General features: G+C 37.6%; 1 protein-coding gene across 15 annotated transcripts in view; it reads right to left on the reverse strand.

Annotated features, from left to right (window-relative positions):
- AKAP6 (A-kinase anchoring protein 6) overlaps positions 1 to 26356 on the reverse strand; it is a 285186-nt gene that overhangs the window by 175558 nt on the left and 83272 nt on the right. For all 15 annotated transcript variants that reach the window (XM_065686397.1, XM_065686389.1, XM_065686390.1 and 12 more), the window contains 2 exons: positions 16927 to 17178; positions 10034 to 11815 (listed from right to left, as the gene is read on the reverse strand). In XM_065686397.1, the coding sequence (XP_065542469.1) occupies positions 10034 to 11815; positions 16927 to 17178 (2034 nt within the window). The remainder of the gene's footprint in view (positions 1 to 10033; positions 11816 to 16926; positions 17179 to 26356) is intronic.

The following is a 26356-nucleotide window of genomic DNA, read 5'->3' on the forward strand; positions in this document are numbered from 1 at the left end:
CTTAGAGTCCATAGCAGAACAGTCAGCAACTGTTATGTTGTGAGTGAGCTGTGCAATGGACAAGCTTCTGAATGATCATCCGAGTCTGGTCTTTGAAGTTCGTTGTACTACTAGCATTGAACATGCTGTTTCTGAAAATATATCTATGCTCAAAAAGCAATGCCTGTTATTGGTCATGTCTCACAGAAACTCTCACTATTCTTAAAATAACTTTTTTTCCAAGTAATTTCTTCTCTACATAAAATCCAAGAGGCCTAAGCAGCAGCTGGAGAATAAATATAGGTGCCCAAAACATCAGGATAAGTTTAAAATTTCTCTTATGTAACACGGCATAAAATATCCTCAATTGAGGCCTTCTTAGGTTTTGCCCTCATATGATGCGAAGCCAAAGACTTGCCGTATCTAAAGATCAGCTAAAAGACGTGAATGTTTTTAGGTCACATAGTCACTTCACTCAGCTGGTAAACCAGGGACCGAGCTATGAACACAGTGTCTCCAGAAATTTGTAGCCGGGAAAAACAAGAACAGCAAATAAATCTGCCTGAGCTAGGAAAAATGGTGCCAGTGACTCCCAGAAAGGGGGACGTTAACTCTGCAGCAGCAGCTGGAATGAGCGTCTGGATTCTGGAGGGACCCTGAGCACAACACAGGGGAGAGGCCTGTCTTTTGGTAGAAATACCAGACACCAAAATGATTTGCTATGTCCTGTGGCATGATGCTGCAGTATATTCACATCTGTTTCACAGTCCCAAATTTCTGGCTTTTTGTCCACTCTGAACAACTCTAAGATAGAATAGAAAGTGTAGACGTTAGGTCAGGACCTGTTGCTCTTAAGTGCAAATTTATTTTTTATTCTAGAAATAAGCCTAAAATCAAATTAGCTGTTCAGAGCTGTCCCCTTTCTTTCAGTACAAAATGTTTGTTATGAATCAACCACGGTCCGCACTGTGTGGATAATGTGAGTCTGTAATCAGTGCCTTAATTTTCAATGATGCTGGTTTTCTGATGCCCTTTTTCTAAAAATGCTGCCAATGTAACTACTGATGTTGAAGCAACTTACAGTGATGTAAGGGTAACTGGAAGTACTGCATTGCCTCTTCGTGTAATTATTTTAAACGTTGAGTTGGCAACACACCTTATTTTCAGATTGTTTTACAGCTAATATATGTATTCATAATTAGCTGAAAGGCAACAAAAAGATAAACTAATCTTCATTTGCATTTTTTCCATATAATGGCCTCTGCAATATATTAGTATGCAGCTTTATTCTGCTCTGAAAAAAGACAGCTATGGCTGGCTACCATTCCTTGGTTTGCATACCCTGAGTATTTGTGCTTCAGGCAGCAGACAGGAGGCGGAATGCCCTTGTGCAGTTGTTATTTCCAGACGATGGTCAGCTGCTACCTTGCACACATGCTGGGCAGTACTGGAGGAGGCTCAATGGGAGCCATGCTGGCACCTCCTCTAACTGTTCCCAACATTTAGTTACTCTTTGATCTCATAATTGATCCTTCCCCAGCATTTAAATCCTTGAAAAGGTGCACATGATATACATACACCTTGGTTGTAGCCTGAAAAGAGTGGCCCTGTGCCATGACGTCAACTGAACAGAAATTTTTGGACTTCCAAAAAATTTACTTTTTCCCAGTCAGAGAAAAAAATTCTGTTAAAAGAATGAAAACAGCCGAATTGTATACTTTACTCAATAGCATAAAGTTCATTCCACAGGATTTCAGTGCCTTTCAATTAAAAACTAAATTAATTATTCTTTACATGACCTATTCAGTAAGTTAGGCAGTAAAGCTAAGATAAAGGAAGAAAGACACTATACTCTTGGCCTGATGGACACAAAGCAGGATTAAACACTGTTTATTTAAATAACACAACTATACTTCTCTAAACATTAATAAAAATCACAGTTATATTTGCAGAGAGATAGCCACTAGATTTTTTTTTGTGGAGGATAGGTTTTGGGTTTTTTTAATATGTCACAGAACTATAGAAGTGCAGAGACAGGTTATACTTTTAAAAAGTTTAATAATTGGTATACACATACTTTTACTTTTTACGCTTAGAACAATATTTCAACATTAAAGTTGTTGGAATAAAAAACGTAGCCACAAAAAGTTGTGGAGACTGCACTAAAGCAAAAATATCTTCATAGGGAGGAAAGATTATAGCTATGTTTTATTTAATCTCTGAATTTCTAACAATTACATTTATAAAGTTAGGTAAATCATTCATTCGAGACGGAAATGAAAATCTCTGTAAAATAGGTGCAGTAACAAGTTATGGCCTCAAGAGGGCGATACATCACCATATCTAAAAGTTTTCCAAAAGGAAGGGAAAAACCACTTTCTACTAAAACAGAACAGATGCTTCCTTATGGGTAACTGCTAAACATACTGACCTCTGCTATATCATTGACATGACTGAAGATATAATGACCACAATTCCCCCTCAAAATCATAAAGTTCAGTTCAGCATTTCCTATTTTTCAAGGCTAATTGGCTAGAAGAGGTTAATTAAGCCTGTCACCTCACAAGAGATATTATAATTCTTTGACCTATGAACTTGTTTTGCAGCTAAGATTTCTGAGTTTAAAAACAGGGAAAATGGTGATTGCCACTATTCACTAAATATGGCAGCAGCAAGGAGAGATTAAAATTCATCACCTCTTTACTCCATTATTATTCCTCTACTTTCCTAATTTAACCTCCTGTTATGCACTCTGTTCTTGTTCACCTGCAGTCTCCAAAGAAACCTTGTCACTATTATTTCCTCCATTAACTGATTTGCTTCCTAATTAATCTCCCTTCCTTTTAGTTTCTTTTTTCAGTGGTCTCTAGTGAACACTCCCTTACACCCTCTTTAGACCCTAATTCTGACTTAATTTTTCACACCAAAGTTTAGATATGCCTCCAGAATACAACAAAAGCAATCTGTGGGTTGATTTTTTTTTTCTTTTGTCTTTTTATTTTTAACCCCTGAAGCTTCACTATTTCTAACGTATCTAACATATTTCTAACATTTTTTCTGATTTTCTGTACCTCAACTGTGCTGTAGAAGATTTGACTGCAATGCATATAGATGAGGTTGACCCTAGTTTGGGTCTACCTGAGCCAATTTTATTGTAGCTGCTAATGTTCAGTGGCTAATAGTGCAGAAGTATTCACATTTTGAATTACCCTGTGTGTCTTTAATCTTATACAGCACAATGAAGAAATATTAATTAAGTCAGATGCTGGCATCAGTAGGGAAAAATCAATTAGTAATGTTAAGTTACTGTGACTTGAACATCTATACTGTCTGCTACCTAAAATCTGCTTGCTGGTTCTCCCTCTGCCATCCTGGAGAGATTCCAATCACTGTCCAAAGCAAACCAGAGAAAAATCTAGCTCTCCTTCAGGTAACCTTACTTGAGCTGCATGAGAATCAGTATTCAAAAATAAGTCCCTGTTAACAATAAAGGAATATTCAGCTAAGATTCCAGTTTGATTTGCTAAGGACAGCTCAGCTGTTTGATCAGGTTATAATTTCTGCTCCAAAACCTAAAGCAAGAGCAAGAAAACCATTTTTTGCCTTTCCAGTTGCTTTCAAGATAACTTTCAAATGCCTGCATAAGCATATAGACAGCCTGAAACAAGCCTGTGAGAGATAATTTCTTGTCCATGTTTACCACAAATTGTATTCATTCTGATGCCTAATGATGACAACTTTGATTTAAGAGTCAGCACAGTTTAATGTTTCATTCCCAATTATAACATACTGGAAAGGATGAAGGATCAAAAACCAGTTGCTGTCAAAATATATAAAGATACACAAGAAGAAAAAGATATGAACACATTTTGAGAAGTTATGCAATAATCTTACATAAGTGGACTTGATCTTTTTTTTTCAGGTTAATCCTCTCTAGACCCTTGAACATTTCTCTTGCTCTGACTCATCTCCAGCATGTACACATTTTAAGGCAATGATGCATTAACGACAGTAGATAGACTGGAATTTGATTTAGGTGGAAATTCGTAGCAATGTATTATTTAAATAATTAAATATTTAGAATAGCACATAGTGATTTTTGTATACTGTACCTTTCTGGAATATCCTGTACTTCCTCACAGACGATACATAAAACATGAGTAACCAAGAGCTGAAGTGTATTGTGTAACAGAACAGCTAGACCTTAAAACACTGGGAAAGGCATATACTTCTGAAAGTATAAGGCAATGAGCATTGTCTCTCACACTTCCCTATTTACAGGAATATTAGAAACCACAATTTTAAATTCAATAGTTTTCTCTTTAATAATGGTGGCACTTCAAGGAGACAGTACAGTACAGTACAGTAACTAGTTAACAGGGCAGCTCAGAAGTTACCTCAAACTCTTCACAACCAACCAACCGTCATCACAGTACCTGCCCCCATAAGGCAGCAGTTATAACGAATTCAGTCCTGAACAACCCAAGAAGATTCCTGTTAAACCACCACACCCTGAAGTAAATTCCCAATATCAGTTTGACTCTTTCTGTCTGTGTTTTGAAAGCTAGTGCCATCACTGAAGGCTTCCAAACCTACTTCAATGGTTTCTGAGTGCCTTTCTCTGCCTCAGAGAGAACTGGAAGCACTGAACTATCCCAGACAATAAAGAATGTCTCTGCATTGATAGAAAGGAGTAAATCCTAAGATCATCTTAAAGTCAATGCTGATTAGTTCTCCAAGTTATCACTGTGTCCCTTTTAGATCTGGAGCTTCTACTGGCTTTACAGGTAGGTTAGCAGGCACCCACTGCTCACCTTTGAGCCTGTCCTTTGCTACGGTGGGAGCAAGAAGTCCACCTCTTTGCAGTCTTACTGTTTCCTTACTGTTTCTCCACCTTAAGCACTGTTGCACTCTTTTGCCTATTAGCAGAGACCCAGAATGTAAGAAATAATCATTGACCATTTTCTAGAAAGTTTCCACTTCACAAATAAATAATCTGGATGGGTCTGGTGCAGGCTTTTGGCTAAACTGTGATACTGATGATTAAGACATGACTCTAGGTTCTAAAGCCAATGGTCACTTAAAGCTGATCTGAGTGACAGCATTAGAATAGGAGGGCTCACAGAATCACGTATACAACAGCAGCTGTTCCTTGGTTCATCTAAGCTGTTAGCAGCTATGCCTGAGGTGAGGTGTGGCATCCAGCTATGTATGCAAGAACAAATTGTGAGGCTTTTTGCAGCCAAAGGTATCACATCAGATGTGAGCCAAACATTGGATGTAGACACATCCTTTGCAATCAGTTCTAAATTCTAGTAAAGACATACCCTCAAATCAATGCTACTAAAATTGTTTGTGAACAGATTTTTTCTTTCTCTCTCTTCTCCTCCCCCCTCTCCCCCCCAAAGTTATTTGGAATGACTTGCCAAATACTGAATGTAAAAACTCCCTGATCTAAAACTGCTCACTGCCAAATCATTCTGAGGTCTTTAACATTGGAAATTCAAACCATTCTGAACAAGCATATGCTCCAGAATAGATGTGTTTCATTAAGGAAACATAATTCAGGCAATGAGGTTTAGATGTAAAGTTACAAATTCAGAATTTGCACAGCTTACATAGAAGTTGCTGGTTTTGCAATGGTTGCTGGTGACAAATTTGCTAAGACAATTTGTGGTAAAGCAAATGCAAAAGAAAAGCGATTGTACTTGTAGGAGCTGTTTAAAATGCAAGCAAACTGTTAGGAACTAAGTGTTTTGAAGGAATAGAGGGTTCACTGTATTGCAATATCATCTTCTAGTAAAGAAGCATTTTTCTTAGTGAAAACGAGAGTTAGTATGTATACATTACTGCTATTAAGTTTAACCAACTTGAAAACTGAGGGGTGGCTTTTCAAAGCAGGGGAGTATCCTCAGAGCAACAGAGCACAAACTTGACTCTCAGTACAAAATGTGAAGTGGCATTTCAATTATGCTCTACAATGCAGCAAGACTGCTGAGAAAACTGTAGTTGCCAAGGAATTTCTGGATCTGATACCTCTTTCACTTATTTTTTCATAAACCGGTCATCCACCAAAAGCAGTATTTCAACCTAAATTGTATGAAGCAATATAAGTAAGCTTCAGAGATGAAGAAATTTTGGCAAGCACTCTATCAGGAAAAATACGCAATCCATTTATCTTAGAAGGGTCAGTTACAAGCACTGTTACTGAGTTACTGAAAACAAAAGGGCTGAGGGGAGCACTACACCACTTTAAAAATCCTTTATCTGGTAATCCAAAATAAACTAGTCCTGTTCCCTGACAATCATCTTTGCTTTGTCAACCTCTTCTATCATTACTGATTTCAGTTCTGTGTTTTTAATTTGTTAGCAAGCCCCATCAGCATTATCAGTTCATATTAATTTTTCAGTACCTTAGCCCCATAGCCCAAACTTCATTTGTCCTCTATGCATGCTTTTCCCCCCAGTGACGAAAATCACCTCCAAACAAAATAAACTTTGCTTCCCCTAAGGCAATCCAGCTTCTGCCTTTACTGCACTGGTGTGTTATCAGTTCATTCTCTGCCTAGGAGCAACAGTTTCTCCTTTCAGTCTAAACAACGCAAATTCTTTCCCCTTTGTGTCAGTTCTGCATACATTTTTTAACCAGCTGGCTCTCCACTGCCCAATGAACTCCGAGTGACATCCCCAATATAAACTTGCTCAAACATGTCCATCAACCATCTGCAGAAACCTACTGCTTACTCACCTTTAGTCAACTTTAGTGAATACCCTCTAAAAATGCAAATCTTTACCACCCAAACACACAAGTTATTCATCACACTGACAAGTTTAGCTCTAATACTTCACTCTGCTTTGTAGACTGCTTCAATCTATAGTTCCTTCTTAACAGGAAAATTATTTCCGTTACCCCAATAATTTGGAAAACCTGTCTTTAATCTCTGCTCCACTGAGGGATCTTGGGTTCAGAGCGGATAAACGGTTGCACAAGTGTGAGAGGGTCCCTGACTGGGTCCTGGACGGCAGCAAAAGATTTTACCCATCTCTTTGCTGTAGGATCCCTGGGGCATGCTCTGACCCACAGCAGAAAAACATGCAGAGCAGCATTATTTTATTTCCTTAACATGTCAAGAAGGTGGCTATCCAGTTCCAAGGCTGACTGAGCTCCTCAGACAAAATACAAAGCCATTGGAGTTGAGAGCAAATTCATGAAATGTGAGGAGCTAGAAAGATGGGATCGATAGATACCAAATTATTTCTTGCAAAACAAATTCAGCTGCCTCTTATAGAAATGAAGCATGCTGTAAAACAAGCTGTAAGTCTGTATAACCAGGAAAAAAAAAAAAAACAAAACAGCAATTTTCTCCATACAACTAAGGCCTGCCAAGCAAACGCATCTTCATTTAAATAGCATGTCTGGCATATGGTCACATTTCGTACCATTTGTAATAGTGCCCTCAAAAATCAAGTAGACAGGATTATCAGTGACCACAGATTACAACACAAGGAGGCCAGTATAGTCAATCTAGTATTGCTTTCTAGAGAAGGAGATAAACCACAGATTACAACACAAGGAGGCCAGTATAGTCAATCTAGTATTGCTTTCTAGAGAAGGAGATAAAACTGCATAAAGGTTTATTATTTTATTCACTTAAGATCATTGAAAATGCATTTTCATTAGATAAGCCTATGATCAGTTTTTAATTCTAATTTCTCATTTTGCACATAAAAATGGGCGAGGTGGGGGGAAGAGATCCATTATGAGTTTAAGGAAAACTTAATTTTGTTACAGAAAGTAAACCTTAAAGCATTCTGAGACTGAAGGAGTCCTAGTGTTACATACAAGAAGTGGCAATAGGCCATTTTACAGCAGAGAACTCTATTGACTTTACCAGTGAGAACTGTTTTGTATCTTTTCCCCCTTCAGTCAGTATAATAGAAGCTACAGAGTTTAATCTGCTTCCTAAAACTTCATTTGGGGTAGCTACTAAAAGCTGAACTATACTTTAAGAGCAAGTGGAACATTCATACTTTGGTATCACTTGTTCTCAGATTTAACTCCAAAAAGCAACTTCTGAAACATACAAGGGACTGCCACAGAAATTGTTATGCACCCTGGAATGGAGGTGCCCAGTATCAAAGGCAGAAGCAGCATGTGCAGAAGGATTAGCTGCAGTGCAAGGCAAAATATGCAAGAATATGCAATATTTATTGCAAAGCAGAAAAGTGATCCTATCCAACAGCAAACAGCCCAGTCAAACAGAATTGTTTGTATGTAGACAGACATGACAATACCCATGCAAAGACATCCACGTACTTTTTAAGTATGAAAAAGTACATTTTATATAAGTGAGAAATAAAGCTTCCAAGAAATGCTTTAGCATATATTTAAAAAAATCTCTTACTATCAATATATTATCAGATATACACTAATTCAAAATTATTCCTATCATAACAAAATACCGAATCCCTATTACCTAGCTAAAACATGCCTCACCATGATTTTGAGGCTGCTCAAAATCAGCTTTTTCTAGGCTCCTGTTATCCCAAAATAAAAGGTTGACCTGTTTTAGGTTTGTTTTACAATCTGAATAAATAAAATATGTTAGGGTAGACATTTTCAGCAGGATTTCAAATAGGCGTAAGTATGCCTTTTCTGTCCTTCACTAAGTTCTTGTTTCAAACTAACTTCTTTAAAACAAAGCTACAACTAAACAAAAGTAGTATTGAATCATTGCTAAGACATGTATTAGTGCAATTAGGAAAGCCCTCTTTGAGTTGGAGAATTCTTATTAAAAACAGAATTAATGTAAATGCAAAGTGGCAATAATTAAAGAAGTAATGATACATTTCTGATACTCTGCTTGAAACAGGAGATCTAGCAAAAGAAAGAACTCAGTTGTGACACAGGGATGGCATTTTTAGTTAGATTTCATTTACAGTATTCATAACACCACATAAGGGGGAATTTTCCATTTTTCCATTACATATGCCCAAACAAAATACCTCAGCAAGACACCACAATGTTACTGAAGCAGGATTTACCTCATTAAGAACTCTTGCATTGAAAAATTGGTTCTTTACTAATCTTACAAGCAGAAGATATAATTACTAGTGGCAATGGAAAAACTCTGGTAAACAAGCAGTTTGAGAAAACCTTATATTTCCTTAAAATATTGTGACTGTTTTGCAAAACATTTCAAAATTTTTCTCGTGATTATTTTTATTCACCATTCAAGAAGCACATTTTCAAGCCATTTAGCGTAGCTAGCATACATCTTTTGCATGAAATAAATCTGCAACTTTCTTGTGGGCTGCTTTTAAGGGCATGGATCACTGAGCTATCTCTCTTCCTAGCAGTGTGCTTTGCATCTGGTCTTCTTTCTGTTTAAAGCTCATCGTATACTCTGAGTCCCTTGCACAACATACTTCATAAGAATATTTTCAAACTCTATGATCAATGTTTCCCAAACATTCTTTACAATGAGGAACACTGAGAAATTGCAGGCCAAGAGCAGCAGCTGTGATCACTAGCTAGAAGGGTTTACTCTGGCCAAAGATCAGCTAACTACCTTTAATTGCTGTCACAAGCTCAATACACTCTTCAGAAGAGATGAGAAGAGGATGGGTATGGAGAGGAAGCTGGTGTTCACAGCTGCAGCCAGCTGTTGCACCTAGTTCTTGTTCCAGAATCATACAACAGAGATCCCTAATTTTCTTTTTTTTTTCCATTTTTTTCACTTCATCCAAAAAATAACTTATCATGGACCTGATCTTGGCAAAGAGAAGCTCCCCTGATAAAATAATGTTTTGTGAAGTTTAAAGGTATTGGTGTAAGTAAAATAATACAGGCAAATTCTGTATAGTTAAAGATAACTTCAGTCTGTTATAATTGCAATGACCACTGCTGTTCTCTACTTCTAGCACCCACTAGATGAGGCTTTTTTCATCATTAAAAGAAAACAAGAAAGCAGCTCCACTGCTGCCCACAGCTCCATTTCCATATATAGGCTTATCAAGAGCACATCAGAAGAACACAGGAGTACTGGCTTACCTCAATTTTTTCCCATATGCTTTCATAATTCTCTTGATGTTGTATATCTTGCATCAGTTGATGAATTAAAGCTGATTTATTTGAGGCAGAAGTCTCATTCTCAGTGGGCTCAGTGGCAGCAGTTCTTTCGGACTTTTCTTCAATGTATTTTTTAATGCAAGATACAGGCATACAAAGATCTTCATCAGAGAGAATATCACTGAGAGGCCCAGATTCAATGCTGTCACCTAAGGAGGATACTATATCACTTGATGAGCTTGGCGAAATTCTACCCACTTTTTTGTGCTTTTTTGTTTGGTATGTTGGATATATTTCTGAATCTGAATTCATTTCTGACAGCTCCCAGTCATCAATGTTTTGAATGGTTTCTCTTCTAGGCTTTTGGGGAAGCAACTTTGTCAGATTTTCTAATTTTAAAGCTAATATTTCAGTCTGTTTGAGATGTGAAGGAAGCGCTAAATATTCATCAGATCCATACCAGACCTCACCATCTTTACTGTTTTTTTGAGTATAGATGTGTGTTGGGGAGGAGCTTTTATTATTCTGTTTTCTCAGTAGAGGTGACGAATTGGCAAGCTCAGAACCAGCTGAGGAAGAACTCTTTTGGCTACATGTTGGTGAACTAAAAGGCTCAGTTTTACCTTGTGATTGTCCATTTGGGGCTCTCTGGTTACAAGAATCTGATGATGAAGAAGAATCTGTTTCTGTCACCTCCAGAGACTGCGAGTTATGAGAAGTAATTCCATTCTGTAGAGAAGAACGTCCTCTTTTTTTGACTTGGATTGATGGAGCAGTTTTACACATACCTCCAGGTGCTCTGCCAGCTTTCACTTTATCTGGAGCGTCATGAGAGTCCTTGTGCTTTGATTTTTCTTTACAGCTGTAGAAAGCAGACTTTCCTAGACTTATGGGACCGTCCTTAAAGTGATTATTTATTGTGTACTCAAGGTTTCTATCACCTATTGTATTTAAGCAGTCATATGACTGACTAACTGCAGATGGACTGTTAGTGTAGGGTGACTGTAAAGCTAGGCAAAGCTTGGACCTGTCTGGTGGATCTAACAATGAGGGTGTACTTCTACTCATTTCATTTTTAACTATCTGAGAGATTTGCCTTTTTAAATCATTGGCTTCCATATAATCTTTAAACACATCATCTTTCAGAAATAGACCTCTTTTTGGCAATGTAGGCTGTGTAGGGGAGTCTTCATTATAATTAAAGCAGTCTCTTATGGACCTCTTAGGAGTTGAGTTTTCACAGTGAGAATGTTTGACTTTTTCATTGGTGTGCTGTGGAAAATTACATTCTGGTTTCTTTAAAGTGGAAACTGATTTGCCTTCAGCAGGTAAACCACCATCTTCAGAGCAAGGTCCTTCAGAAAGAGAGGAGTTCACAGAAGAATATACTAGTGAAAGCTCATGTGGTGATTTCCTGTCTTTATTTTCTTCATCTTCTGCTGAAAGAGGTACATGGGTTTCTTTCTCATTTAATGCTTCATTGCATTGGGCAGCAATGGAATCAGTTGCTACTGCAAGTAAACCCACACTTCTGATAAGTCCTGGAAAGTCCTTATCCATCTCACTGTAGTTCCAGGATTCAAATGATTTTGCTTTCCCTTGGCTGGAGGTCATATCATCCAGAGCACCAAGCAAATCCTCACTAGGACTGTAGTCAGATAGTTCAAATGCAGTAATACCACAATCCAGTGACAAATAATTTTGAGAACATTTGATGGTCAGCTGTCCAGAATCATCAACTTCAGTTAAAGAGTCAAGACGGTCCTGAAACACACAAAGAAATGGTGCGTTTTTAGAAGATTAATTTTCATATACAGCACACACAAATTAATGAACTATCAGCTTTATGTTTCACTGCCTAACACCTAGAAAAGCATTCATCACTGACCTGTGTGGTTTTGCAGTACCTTGTGGATGAGCAAACAATTCTGAAGTATTTGGAAATTAAAATTGTCAGGAAACTGAAAAATGTTTAGTTTCAGTCTGGTACAGCAAGTTTCATAAAAATAGCAACTAACTTTTGTACTGATATTCTCCTCCTCAAATTCTGCTCTCACTTCTACTTACCCTCCCTCTGAAGGAGAGACTTAGAAATTCCATACAGAAGACTCACAGTATTTCCTGTGTTAACTTGCTCAAACAGGAGGGAGGGCATCTTGGGGACTGCTGAGTCCACCTTGTAATCAACCACCTTGTTAATCCTGTGTTCTCAGAAATCTGTGCTTCTCTACAATCTTTCAGTTGATTGCCAATGTATTTTTTCCAGGTATTATCAACTAAGGGTTTATCTGCTGGATATTTGGAGCACAAACGGAGAACAGCTCAAGTTAAAGAAACTATAGCTGGTAATCCTAAACCTCTGGCCTGCCACGTCTCCTTGTCAGCATCTTCTCAATGGAAGTCCTCCAATCTCAGAAATACAGACATAGCCAGAGAAGGCCATCTCAAGTGGCAGATGAGATTTTAAGATCAAAGCTGAATTTGTTAATAAATATTTTGGTGACTTATTTGAAGGACACTAAAAAAATCTGACTACATTAAGATCCAAAAGCAGCCTGATATATAACAACCACAGCAATATTATGCTCAGTCAACAGTTTATAAGCATATTTTTAGTAGATGATTCAATGTTCTAACACCTATTTCATGATCCTAGCACATAATTAGAAACTTGAATATAGGATCAAATAATTCTGAAATAATTTCTGTTCTTATTTACACTAGTGTTCACCTTAAGTAACTTCATGAAGCTATCTAGAACAAGAAAAAATGGCATAGTGTGCCAACCGGACAAAAGAATCTGAAATGAAAAAGTCAACATTAGCCCAAATGCTTACAAAAACTACATTAAAAAAAAACAGAAAAAAAGGACAGAAACTCATGTTTTATGATTCTAACTTTAGATGCTTAAATCACTATACTGGTCTTTCTTCCCAGGTTTGATTTTCATAAAGGAGTTTTTTAAAGCAAAGTCTGGAGTATCCACAATAGGTTCTTGCCTGAATTATTCTTTGGAATGACATGTATCACTACACTGCCTAAACCTATAGTTTAAGGACCCTAAGCATCATGCCTGAAGAAAGGTCAATAACCTCATAACCTCTTCATCTCACAAGGAACCAACTGGATTTTGATCTGAACAATAGTCTCAATAAAGATGGTTATTGTTTGACATCTTCTATAACCACATAATGTTTGAGCCCTGTACTATGTCCATGCTACCTGCATTACTCATAGTAAAAATACAAAAAATCTCCATCTAAAAATATTATTTCTAGAAAAGACTGATTAGAATGATATTTATCAAGCATAATCTTGGATATTGAAAATATCTTTTATTTAGCACCAATCTATCCAGATGTAGAACCTATGCCAGAAATTGTACATTTTCAATTCTCTAGAATTAGGAGGGGAAATTTCTATAAATCTGTCAAATTTATATTTTGGGTCTGCATTTATTAAGGAAAATACTGACTAAACAATGATCAGTATTACAGCTGTATTTTCCCTCTAATCTCAGGAAAATATTAGAAACAGTCAAACTGTATATAAATCAAAAGCCCTTCCGAGGCCCTAAGGGCCTTCATTTCTCCTGAGTAATGATCTCCATTCCTCTGTCTCTTAAAAAAGTGTTTATTAACATTAATAAACTTTACAATCACATGCATTAAACCATCTTACTTGGTGATTTTCCAAGCAGCCTCTTACATGTGTGCTTCGGAGAAGCATTATTTAATGCTAGTATTACCATGGTTTTATTATTATTTTTATTTCAGAAAAATACTACATTTAGTTATTTGCATGGCTTCCAATAGGAATACCTTAGTTCAAAATATTTGTCCCTTTTCACACAGTAATGTTTCCTGTAAAGCTCTGTAGTTATTTTTTTTAATATCTTCTTGTATTTATATTTAAACTTGCATGATTGTGCATTTTTTTACTCCTTCGAATCAGCTAATTTATAAGATATTTCTTTTTTGATTTTACCAACTGTCTGAGAACATCATGATTCACTGTACTTTAACATAGCCTTGTACTGATCCTTTCCTTATTTCCTGGCTCTATCAATTATGAAAGAAATTTCACCGGCTAGGTTCAGCTGCACAGAACTCTGGCTACACAGAACTATTTCTTTCTTTCCCTCTTATCTGTCTCTGGGTAATTCCTGAAGGAGAAATGGTTCTTCAAGTTCTTAACTCTACTAAGTTTTTTATTTTAAAAAGTATTTTCTTAACATCTCCATTATGGCAAGCAGCTTGCCTTACAGGTTTCTCTATTCCCTCCAAGCCGTAAAATTTTTTGTGGCCTTTCCTGCTGGCATCTTATTCACTATGGCACTGCTCAGATAGCCAAAAGCACAGCTACTGCCTGATCAGTTAATGGGCTGGGTCTCTAACCTAGCCACTACAGTCTGAGCTATACACTTTCAAGTTTTGGTAGCTACCTTACTAGCAATAATTTTGATCTTTGATTGCGGTGCAGCTAGCTTGCACACATGGCTGTGTGTTACGGCTACAGTCTAACTATAGCCCAGGTGGGACTGTTGAGCTGTGATTGACTGTGCAGTCTATGAACTGAGAGAGTAGCAAATACTAACAAGATCAGACTGTCTCACTGAACATGAAAGAAACCTTGGCAGGTCACTTCTTCCATAGAGCTCATCAGTTAACACTGGCAGCCAACGCTGCTCTTCAGAACTACACAGAAGACAGCTGACTTAAGGAAGAAGCCAAACATTTTGTGAAATCCTAGGTTCATGGACTACAGAGTTGTATTTGCTCTACCAGTTCAGATCAAATTTCCATCTAGCCCAGTATCCTGTTTCTACATTGGTTCTAAACATTTTCTGCTACCTGAGCTGTAAGACATGGGTATACATACACGTCCCTTCCACACACAACATTTTGACCCACACTCCCAGCTTCTACCAGTGAGCAGCATAGGGACTTCCTCATCAGGAGGTTATAATTCCTCTGAACTTTGCTTAGTTTTCACATTTATTATTTGAACTTCTTTCCACTTCTAAGTGTCTTACAGCAATGAATTCCAAAATAGAATTTTGTTGTCTGCAAAAGTTTCCTTCAATTCATTTCTAACCAGATGACTTCTCAATCTTAGGATGAAAAAATACGTTGTCATTCCCAGATCATATTCCCCAAGCAGTACTGAAAATTAGGAAAATGATTTTCCAAGGAAGGGTTAAGTGTATGGGCAAAGGTGTCTAGGTTCATTATTGACATGTGCGTGAAAATCCCTAACAGATAATACTTGTATCATGAGGCACTTACTAGTCCCACAGTGCAGCCACTGTCTGGGAAAGGATATGGGGGAAACACACACACACACACACAAAGGTAGCTGTAAGAAGATACAGTTGTCTCTACATTATGTTTTGATTTTTTATTTTCATCAAATAAAGCCACTACCACTATACCCAATGAAAATCTTGAACAAATACCTGAAGGTTAAAAACGGCAGAGCAATTTCTGGGAATCTATTCAAAGCATTACAGCAGAAACTTAATATTAATATTGTACCCCTGCTATTGCTAGCCATTAATTTTATCAAGTATTATTTATGCTTTAGTTGGGGTGGAGGAAAGCAAAAGAATTGTGTCAGGATATTTTATCTTTTATATTACCATGTAAGCCTATCTGGCAACATGCTTTTTCCCTGCTGAAAAATAATCTATCCTTCCCCAGTCAGTCCTCCCTTGTATTGGAAGGATGTTTTTTATAGCAGTTGTAATCAGATCCAGATGGGACATTTCCTGTTTCTTAGTATCTGAATCTGCTCCTTCCTTATGTCTTGAAATCACCAAGTTCACATCGTAAAATAATGTCTTCACCCTAATTCACTACTATGGATATTCAGCCAGGTGTGGATTTCCATCAGACTGCCCAGAGAAGGTTTACAAGCAATGGCAAAACAGAAACTGAATCTGAATATCAGGTACTTATACATCAGGAAGAGGGGGTGTGGAAGGTGGGCCTGGCCATATCTGAGCATTGATTTCAGGACCACCCACTCTGTTGTGCTAAAGACAAATATAAAACCACAGCAGAGGAATATGCACATTATTTTTAAACATGAGTGATCTGAAACACAGGACATGTTTAAGGGACTTCTGACTTCCTCTGTAACACAGGTTGCAGAATCTCACTGCGTTGATCTAAAGGTCTCCCTCTGCAAATATATCTAATCCTAACAAAAGCATTTTGTCCTAATCTTAAAACTTTCAGCAAATGAAGAATCCTTTACATGCTAAGATAACTTCTATTAACTATGAGTTACCCTACTGAAAATGTTCATCTTCTTTTAGTTTTAAAAGTTAGGCCAGTAGTGTCCTAACTAAGCTAATTTAGTAACTAAGAATTCAATGGAAAAGGCATTTTAGTTAAATGAATCCAGATTTCCAAAACATTTGTGTGTGAATTTGACCCCCCTTCAGAATACAAAATGTATGATTCACGCATTATTGTTTCTCAGGCAAAACGTGACTTTTAAGAGGCATATTGCAGAACTGCCACTTCAGGTTTGTGTATACAAGAAGGGAAATGTCTAAGCTTTTCATTAAAGAATTAATCGCACATAAAAAATTAGTTTTGAATTGGATAGGAACTTTAATTCATGAGTAATCAGACCAAGGACTTTGGACAAGATGTACCTCTAAGTAGCAAGACACTTCTGAAAGTTGACCTTAATTTGCTTTAGTTTGGTTTAATAAGAACAGATATCAGCTAAAGACATTTAAAACACAAAACTTGCAAAATATTTAGAAGACGTGTAAGACATCCCTAAAATTGTCCTCCTAGCAATTTTAAGTGTGTTTCAAATACAGATGAAATTCTCAATATTGAATTTAGTTACTATACCTCCTTATTCTCCTCAGAAAATGCTTGCAGAATATCAGTCTGCCTGGTGTAGTTTCCATTGGCGTCTTGTAGTCCCTGGAGAATACGCTCTCTCAGAACCAGAACAGAAACACGTAGCTGGTGCCAGAGTAGTTGTACTGTGTGGATATCGACTATCACACTGACAGAGTAAGACAGAAGCTTCAGGGAGAACTCCGTCTCTAGCAGAGCATGAATTTGTTCAACGTGATCAGATATGTCTTCACAAATATCCTGTAATGGAAAAATAATGTAGATATTTACATATAGGCATGGACCTTTCATGGATCAGCTCCACTCTTTATGTAGTGTTTATTAAATGCAGAACAGATTATTTCAGAGAGGAAAGAGAATCTATTTAACACAGCCAGGCTTTTTTCTTTCTTTTTTTTTTTTTTTTTTCCCTCATGGCAATGCTACAGCAACTGAAGCAGCAGCTGTCCTGTTTGGCAGAGACATCATACAATGAAGAAGGATGGCACAACAAGATCACATGAATCAGTAGGAAACTAGCACTGTACAGTGACATCCTAGAAGACAGCAATAGGAATGAAAGTGATAAGATTGGCACAAGCAGTCGCCCTCTCTGCTCCGCTTCTCCCCTTTCCTCTTCCCCTCCCCCCCATCCCAGTTGAAATGCAAAGAATCTGATCTGTGCCATCATCCACAAAATTCTATCAGATAGAATTTACCTTTTAATCTATCCTCTATAGCCAAACAGGGCAAAAGTCTGGGATAGACTCAATGTGGATGAGTTACTTATGAGCTCCATTGCTGACTGCAGTGGTAAGAGGGCACTAACTTTTGCAGAGCCTTGATCAGGATTCAGAATTGAACAGAAGATGGGTGGAGGAGAAAGTGTGAAAGCAGAGAAGCTGTGAACATTTATGTTGAGAAAGGAGAAAAGAAAATATACATCACCAGGTTAAAAACCTAAGGTTTTGATGGTATGGTATCCTCCAAATTTAGCAAATAATGTTACAGATTTCTAAACTGTGCTGCAAACAGATTGTAAAATCTTTACAATCTAGCCTTAATTTTCTTTGTGAAGAATAAATCACAAGACAAAAGACGTATACTATTGAGTGAAAAACACTGCTTTATAACAACTCTGTATGAAATCTATGTGTACAAAACATATTATAGACTACTAAGGAAATGTGATTAAAATAATGAAAAAAAGTTATCACTGGATCCTAGGAAGTTTTTCCTCTCTATCTCTGACATATATTCAAAGGTAACTTAATAGAATATTTTAAATCAAAGGCTCATTTCTTTTTAAAGAAAGATAACTTTTTAATTCAAACCTTCAGAAATGTCCTTTTTACGTAAAGGGTAGTACATGCATAACAAAAATCAGAAAAAAAAAATTAGATTCATGTTGATTTGCCATTGAAACATTTCTATCAGACAATTACAATGAAAGCATATGTCTCTAATGATACTAGTGTGGTTTTGTACAGCAGTAGAATAACAAGAAAATTAGTAAAGCTGATTCTGTCTAAATTAAAGACAATACAGTAATTTTTGTCAGTTCAGATTTGACATATTCAGTCTGAAAGTAAAGCCAAATTATTGAATATATAACTGTATGTATGTGACAAATTAAACAAAAATCAAATCCCTAGATAATATTAAATAATTTTAGTACATCAGGTAGCCCTTGAGAAACTATTTTGGTTGAGTACTATCAGTAGTTACTCATTTTAATAAAACACTGACTGCTAAATCAAGTCCCCTGCAGCAGTAACTCTCAGAAATGCACAGAACACTGGAGATTCAGTGAGCAGAGTTTTACGGCTGCCTTAAGGGAGCGGCAGTATTTCTTCCCCTCTATCCTCAGTCCCCTTGTTGTGACAACCAGCTTCTATATTTGCAATTACAAAACAACAGACTCGCCTGGCAACATCGGCCTGCAAGTGCTCAGGGCTTCAAATATCCACACACTTCCAGGTGAGAAAATGGACATTCTAGTTACCAGATTAGTGTGCTAATCTAATTCTACAGACATACAAAGCTAAAACTGAGCCAAATCTTTTCCAAGCTTTGAAAAAGGTTATTACTATCCATTTATCCAACTACAACTGAAACTTGACCGAAAAGCACAGCTGTATTTCCGTGTTGCTTCAAATGTTTTAAAGAACGTTTTTAGTTACTTAGTTTGGCTGAATTTGCATCCACTTCTCCATTGTTGTGGAGAAGTCTTATTCCACTGTCTTACTCCTTTTGGCCATAAAGCAGTTTAACTTTAATTTTAGAGATTAAAAGATAGATTATTGCCCAGTAACTGTAAATCTGTAAATTAGACTCAATCTATAGAAAAGTATTTAATATATCTTCAGTTAGACTACTTATGTTAATGAGCTTATTTGTGGCAATCTATATAACAAATCTTCAGTATTTTCCATCTTCACACACACAGTTACATGCTGAATTCAACTGCCATAAGAATTCTCAGGGAGGTTAAAAAGACAAAGGCATAAGAAGAAAGTATTAACAATGAGCAACTGTCTCCTGATGATTATTAGATAATGCTCTGAAAATATTGGCTAATGAATCTAGAAAATACTCTAAATCAAGAGTTCAGACCCACACTTCAAACAAGGTTTCTCGTGACCTACTGTTACACTAGCTAGCAAAGCATCTAAAATTTCTGAAATAGACAAACTTTCCACAACATGTAGAATTTTGTACCAAAATGCAAAGAATTGAAAGAAGCACATAATCACGGACAGATGCTGTTATTTTTTACATGGCTAGTTATAAGTTACTCATTTTCCTCAAAAATAAAGTCTGAAGTATGAAGCTAGGCTGAGAAAGTTGGGGCTGTTCAGCCTGGAGAAGAGAAGGCTGCGTGGAGACCTCATAGCAGCCTTCCAGTACCTGAAGGGGGCCTATAGGGATGCTGGGGAGGGACTCTTCATCAGGGACTGTAGTGACAGGACAAGAGGTAATGGGTTAAAACTTAAACAGGGGAAGTTTCCATTGGATATAAGGAGGAAATTCTTTCCTGTTAGGGTGGTGAGGCCCTGGAATGGGTTGCCCAGGGAGGTTGTGAATGCGCCATCCCTGGCAGTGTTCAAGGCCAGGTTGGACGAAGCCTTGGGTGGGATGGTTTAGTGTGAGGTGTCCCTGTCCATGGCAGAGGGGTTGGAACTTGTTGATCTTGATGTCCTTTCCAACCCTAACTATTCTATGATTCTATGATTCTAAGTACTTCCAGACTGCTGCGAGCAGCAGCCAAATGCTTTATGTACTAACAAGATAATCAACCACTCTTGACAGTTTCAGTAACATGGAGAGAACCTAAGGCCATCCTTGTCCATATCCAAGTAAAGGTCACATACTCTGATCTTAACATATAAGACTACCATCTTAATCAGAGACAAAGCGCCAGCTCTTAAAGGATTTCAATTTTAGAAAGAGTAGGTGGCCAGAATGGGAAGATACTCGATGAGTGGCTGAATGAGCCAGGAAGGAAATCAAGTCCTTACGTACCTTCTCATAATATATAAACTCTAAGCTCTTGTTTCCTGACTTCATCATCAGCTTCATCTCCCTTCTGGCCTGGAATTAGTATAGCATTGAACTGTCACTGTTGTCTTGTCTTTACTTTCACGGGAGAATAGAAAATATTTTTTTCCTTTGCTGATAAGTATTTTTACATGACATGGCCAGTGGTTTGTTATATTTTTTTTTTTCTTCCTTTCCTATTAGATGAAAATCTGGTTGAATCATTCAGGATGTATGATTTAATTTGCAACAGTGCCAGGCATATATTTAAGACGATTTAACTCCCCTATTAGTAATTCCAGTTATTCAATGTCCAGAAGTCCTAGACACATGCCTACAATGCATGCAAAAGTTCAATATGTCCAGTCCAGTACTACATACATGCTGAGCAGTCCACCTGCACATGTGCTGTAAGTCTGAAGACAGACAAGAGCAGGCTGAGTTAACTGTGGGCTTAAAGAGCTGCAGTGTCAATACAACAGTCTTACTGAACACATACTAACCACTTGTGTGACAGCTAGTAGTTAGTCAGCAGTTCCAAATATGTCAGACTTCGTATGCATGGCACACAGTCATATATCAGTCCACTGGGTATTTCTTGAAATAAATTGTAGGAGCCATAAGGTGACATTACATGACATTGTTTCGATGGGTGACTTCCATTTTAGATGAGTCTGTAGCCTTTGTCAAATAAACAGGATTTCATTTCACCATAGGCCAAGTTCCTGGATAAAATGGATTAGATCTGGGTTTTCAGGAAACCCATCTTACATAAAGTGTGGAAAATAATTTAGACCCCTATTGATATCCCTTTTCCTTGGTTTTTAACTGTCATATGACAACAGGAAGCTAAAGGCTGCACAAAGGATAGAAGGATAGCTGTGTAAAGACTTAGAAGTTAATGCCAACTAGTCTTCAGCCAAAGAGCATTAATAAAGCTGCAGCCTATTTACTTGCATCTTTTCTTTACACTTGCCTGGCACACAACAATTGTTTGAGGGGAAACAATATAATGTCACATCCAGTTGGCATTATCATAGAATCAAAAAATGGTTAGGGTAGGAAGGGACCTTAGATATCATCTAGCTGCAACACCCCTGCCTGCCAAGGGCAGGGACACCTTCTGCTAGACCAGGTTGCCCAAAGCCCTGTCTAGCCTGGCCTTGAGCACTTCCAGGAATGGGACATCCACAACTTCTCTGGGCAACCTGTGCCAGTGCCTCAACACCCTCACAGTAAACAATTTTTTTCTGATATCTAATTCAAATCTACCCTCTTTTAGCTTAAAGCCATTCCCCTTTGTCCTATCACTGCACGTGCTTGTAAAATGTCCCTCTTCACTTTTCTTGTAGGCCCCCTTTAGATATTGGAAGGCTGCTAGAAGGTCTCAATGGAGCTTTATCTTCTCCAGGCTGAACAAGACCAAGTTTCTCAGCCTGTCTTCATACAGGAGGTGCTCAAGCCCCATGATCATCCTTGTAGCCCTCCTCTGGACTTGCTCCAACAGCTCCATGTCCTTTTTATGTGGAAGACACCAGAACTGCACACAATACTCCAAGAGCAGAGTAGAGGAGCAGAATCACCTCCCTCAACCTGCTGGTCACATTTCTTTTGATGCAGCCCAAGACATGGGTGGCTTTCTGAGTTGAGAGCACACACTGTCAGCTCATGTTCAGTTTCTCATCAACCAACACCCCCAAGTCCTTCTATGCAGGGCTGCTCTCAATCCAGTCTCCACCCAGCCTGTAGCCGTGCTTGTGATTTCCCCAACCCAGGTGCAGGACCTTGCACTTGGCCGTGTTGAACTTCATGAGGTTCGCAGTGGCCCATCAAGGTTGTCAAGGTCCCTCTGGCACCCCTTCCCTCAGTGTGTCAACTGCATCACACAGAACAACAAATTATCTAGTACTACATTTTCTTACTACTGTACCTGATACTTAGATTTACACATAATTCCACAAAATTAAATAATTTTATCTACTACAGCTGTGGGTTTGATAATTTCCTGTAATAACTAATGCAGTTCAAATACAGCACAAAAATATCACATTAGGTAAGTTGCTGATTTTATTGAGGCTAAATATCAAGACCTGGTACAACATGGCCTCATTGTCCTCATTCTTCCTATGTCCTTGCAGGTGATTTAGCATTAGATAGAGAAAACCTAGCAGAACATTGTCATGTGGCCTTTTTACATTTTGTATTTATCAATAAAGAACAGCAGTATCACAAGATAGTACCCAAGTGCTTGACAGGAGCACTAATTGCTCTTTCCAGAAGTGGCAGGTAGATAAAGATAAAATAAACAATTTCTTGGCATCTATTTCTAAATATGCATAGTTCTAGGTCAATGGCAATAATATGCAGCTTACAGATGTAAGCATGGAAATCCTTCCTCATTATATCAGTATATGGTGTCACTTCAGAAGTTGTTATAGCCTTGCTTTTAGAAATCACCATTTCTAAATCACCATTAATCTCACATATCCACTAGGCATTTTTATTTTTACACAGTTTTGTAGTGCTGTAAAGGTAAAGATTTTGTCATCCTCTCATGGGCTATCCTGTAGCACTGATTGTGGAATTTCATAGGCTTACAGGGGTTGTACCCGTTTGGCTGCCAACTGTCCACTTCACTCAGTCTTCCAGACAGCTGATCCTGTAATTTGCAGCTGCCGAATACATCAGCCTGCTCCTAGCCCTCCATGTCAACTAAAATAGACTGAACTGCAAACACTACAGTAGACAAAGAAAAATGCATAAACAAAGCCTCAAGAGTCAATGAAAACAAAGCTTTGATCTTGGCCTTAAAAAATAATACGGGTTTTTTTGCTCTTCAAGAAATTCTGTTAAGATGTACATGAAGCTGCTGGAAGATGAAAGGTTGCAGCATGTTGCTCTATAGTTAATATCAGTGACAGAAGCTATACTGCAAATTTCTGTTCTTTGATCTCACTGTAAAACCTCGGCAGGGAAAACAGACTGTCATAGAGTCTTACAACTACAGTACATACAAAACAAAATCTGTGATTTAGGAAAATGTCTCTCTTTGGTTTTTCCTTTAAAGTGCATTTTAATTCCACAAAAGACAAATATTCCAATCAGAATGTACAAATTCTTCTCTTCAGAAAAAATCAGAATACCCGCCACAGAATTTTCAGATTCATTTTTTACACTGTACTTGAAAATTATGAACTAAACTCACTCTCTGCACTGCCCTTTTATGCTCATAAGAGCACAAAACAGAAAGGGTTTTATTGCTGAAAAAATAAAGATTTTCAGGTTTTAAAAAGATATTTTTTTCCCTTTAAAATACCCTCGTCTAGTACATCCAAGCAGTGTTCTCTTCTATTTTGGATTATTGGTGAAACCTCAAGAGCAAACACATGCTATTCCCTTCTTTTTTTGTAGCTGCTTTTATGTAAACAAGTCAAATTAAAAAAAACATACATGAAAAATCCAGTTTGACTAAACAAAATCAAGTGGTAGGGAAAGCTCTACACTTACTGTTAAGTCACAAGTTTGTCAGAAAGTGAGCTGGAGTCCTGAAGTACTGTAGCTGGTATGGCTGTGGCAGTCAGAGGCTTGGGGAAATGAATACATTTAATCAGGTGAAGAATGCGAAGTGCAGCAGGAAAACAGTGACCAGAAGGGCTCTAAGGTCATTGACCCTGCCTTCTGCTGACACCAACAGCTTTGAAAACATTGGTGCTCAGAGCAAGCTTCTTTGCTCTTCCCTCATGGTCATACACATACTACTGATAGCAACTTTTCTGGGGCACCATCCTTTTCTGCACGTTATTCTCTTTCCCAGCTTGACTTTTATTTTGATTAATTTGCTGTCATTATTATAAATGAGCAACATTTTCACCACTGCAAATTCCAGTAAGTAATCTTGATTTTACATTTTGCCAAAATTCTCAGAAACTTGCTGCAACATGGGAAAGCTGTTAACGTGACAGAGCATTTTCCCCATAGAAAAAAAAGTATTTTGCCTTTTTATTTTCTTTTTTTTCTTCCTCCTTTAGGAGAGCCCTGTTTTCAAACAGATTTCTTCACTGGAAATTTTCAGGTGTCACAGGGGCCTAGCTGTCCCGATACAATTGCAAGAAAAAATGATCCACTTTCTATAGAGCAAATGCTGCTATTATAAAATGCTCAAAAAAGTTTTGACAATTAATATCCAGCCTGATGAACTAGGCACGTTTCTACTGTATTCTGTTATATCAGGAATCAATGAGTTACATTCTTATATCCCTGTACTTCAAAATAACGTGAAATACATGCTAAATCGCCAGTTCTTTGACAAAGCTACTAAAACAGTAATGGTTTTTCTGAGATTGTACCAGACATAGAGCTGCTCTGCAATAATTTATTAGTATTTTATGTGATGTTTTATTAGGATGTTTCTTGTGCAAGTACATTGGTTGACTACTGATCTGCAAGTTAAAAACAAGCAAGAAGTAAGGAAGAAGCAAGTAACATATATGACTTGCTAAGCACTTCAGGCTAAGTTACAAAGCCTAAAAGGTTAATTGTGAAGCTCCTGTCTCAGGATTCTAGCAACTTGCATTTGTTTTGACATATGGGCCATTGCTGTGGCCAAAGGTTCAAACGTACACTGGGAAGAAGCAAAAAGATCCTTTTGTCCAGAAGCAGGGCAGTTGCTGTTGGAAGCTATTCCAGCTCACTTCCCAGACCAGCTGCAGTGCTTTACAAACCTAGGCCAGCCTGTACCTTTTCCGCAGGAGGGGATGGCTGCAGAGAAGTCAAACACTTATTTCCACTATTAATTTTAATCAGTATTTTAATGTAAAAAGACTTTCTAGTCACAGCACTCACTACAGGCCAGAATCTTAAATGCAAGGATGTAGTCAGTTTGCATCAGCTTCAGACAGCTCATGCACAAAAACACTCAACCATAAGGCCTGGGATGGGGTGGAACTGGAGAATGACAGGAGAAGCTACGGCAGTAAAGTTAGGCACCTCAGAACACTACTTAAAAGTATTGTGTAAACAAATCTGGGCTAACCATTTCCGGGATATTCTTGACATCAGTCAAATTGATGCATGAATTTCATTTGTGTAAGACAACCCATATATGAATTGAATCTGGGAACTAATGTGGTATCTGCAGTTCAGTTCGTATTCCTGAACTTCCACTGGTAACACTGCCAAAAGTTACAACCTGAAAACCCTCTGAAACGTTCAGAATAAGGAATATGTTCTTGTACACCCTATAATCAGCCAAGCCCACAACAGAGACTTTGCCCTTTAAAGTTACCACTGTACAACATTTCTTCAATGAGTAATCATACAACTCTTCATTTACCTAGCTTTAAGCACGTTGAAGCATACTGATTTTTATTAAGGCTTAACTTTCTAAATTTCTTTTAAAAATGTAAAAACAAATAAAACCTGATACAAAAACCCATATTTGTGCTCACTGAAAACTGGTTTGGTACTGCAGCCTGGAAGACAGTGTCGCACACGTACTTTAGAGCACTTTATCATTCAAGAAGAAAAATGGTACTGAACTGTACAATAGTGTAGCAAGTTTTGATTCCAGCTACTTCATAAAGAAAAAAAAAAGAGAAATACCAAACCCCAAAACCATATGAAAACCAAGCAACTGGTAGTAGAGTAAGTTTTGAAAAACAATAAACAATTTCAAATGCCTGATCATTGGACAATTAAAATAATATATATACATTTACCTTGCACTGGTCATTTAAGATCACAAAGAAATGAGAAAAAATGATGCGGTGGCTTTATACTAAGCATGCTCGTCATGTATATATTCATCTACTCAATGCAAGAGTGAAGACTTCTTAAAACATCCTTCAAATACAGATTTCTTCACAAAACTATACCTTTTCTGCAATAATGGAAGTATGTA

This window comes from Lathamus discolor, chromosome 6 (assembly GCF_037157495.1).
Source record: "Lathamus discolor isolate bLatDis1 chromosome 6, bLatDis1.hap1, whole genome shotgun sequence".
Taxonomy (NCBI): Eukaryota; Metazoa; Chordata; class Aves; order Psittaciformes; family Psittacidae; genus Lathamus; species Lathamus discolor.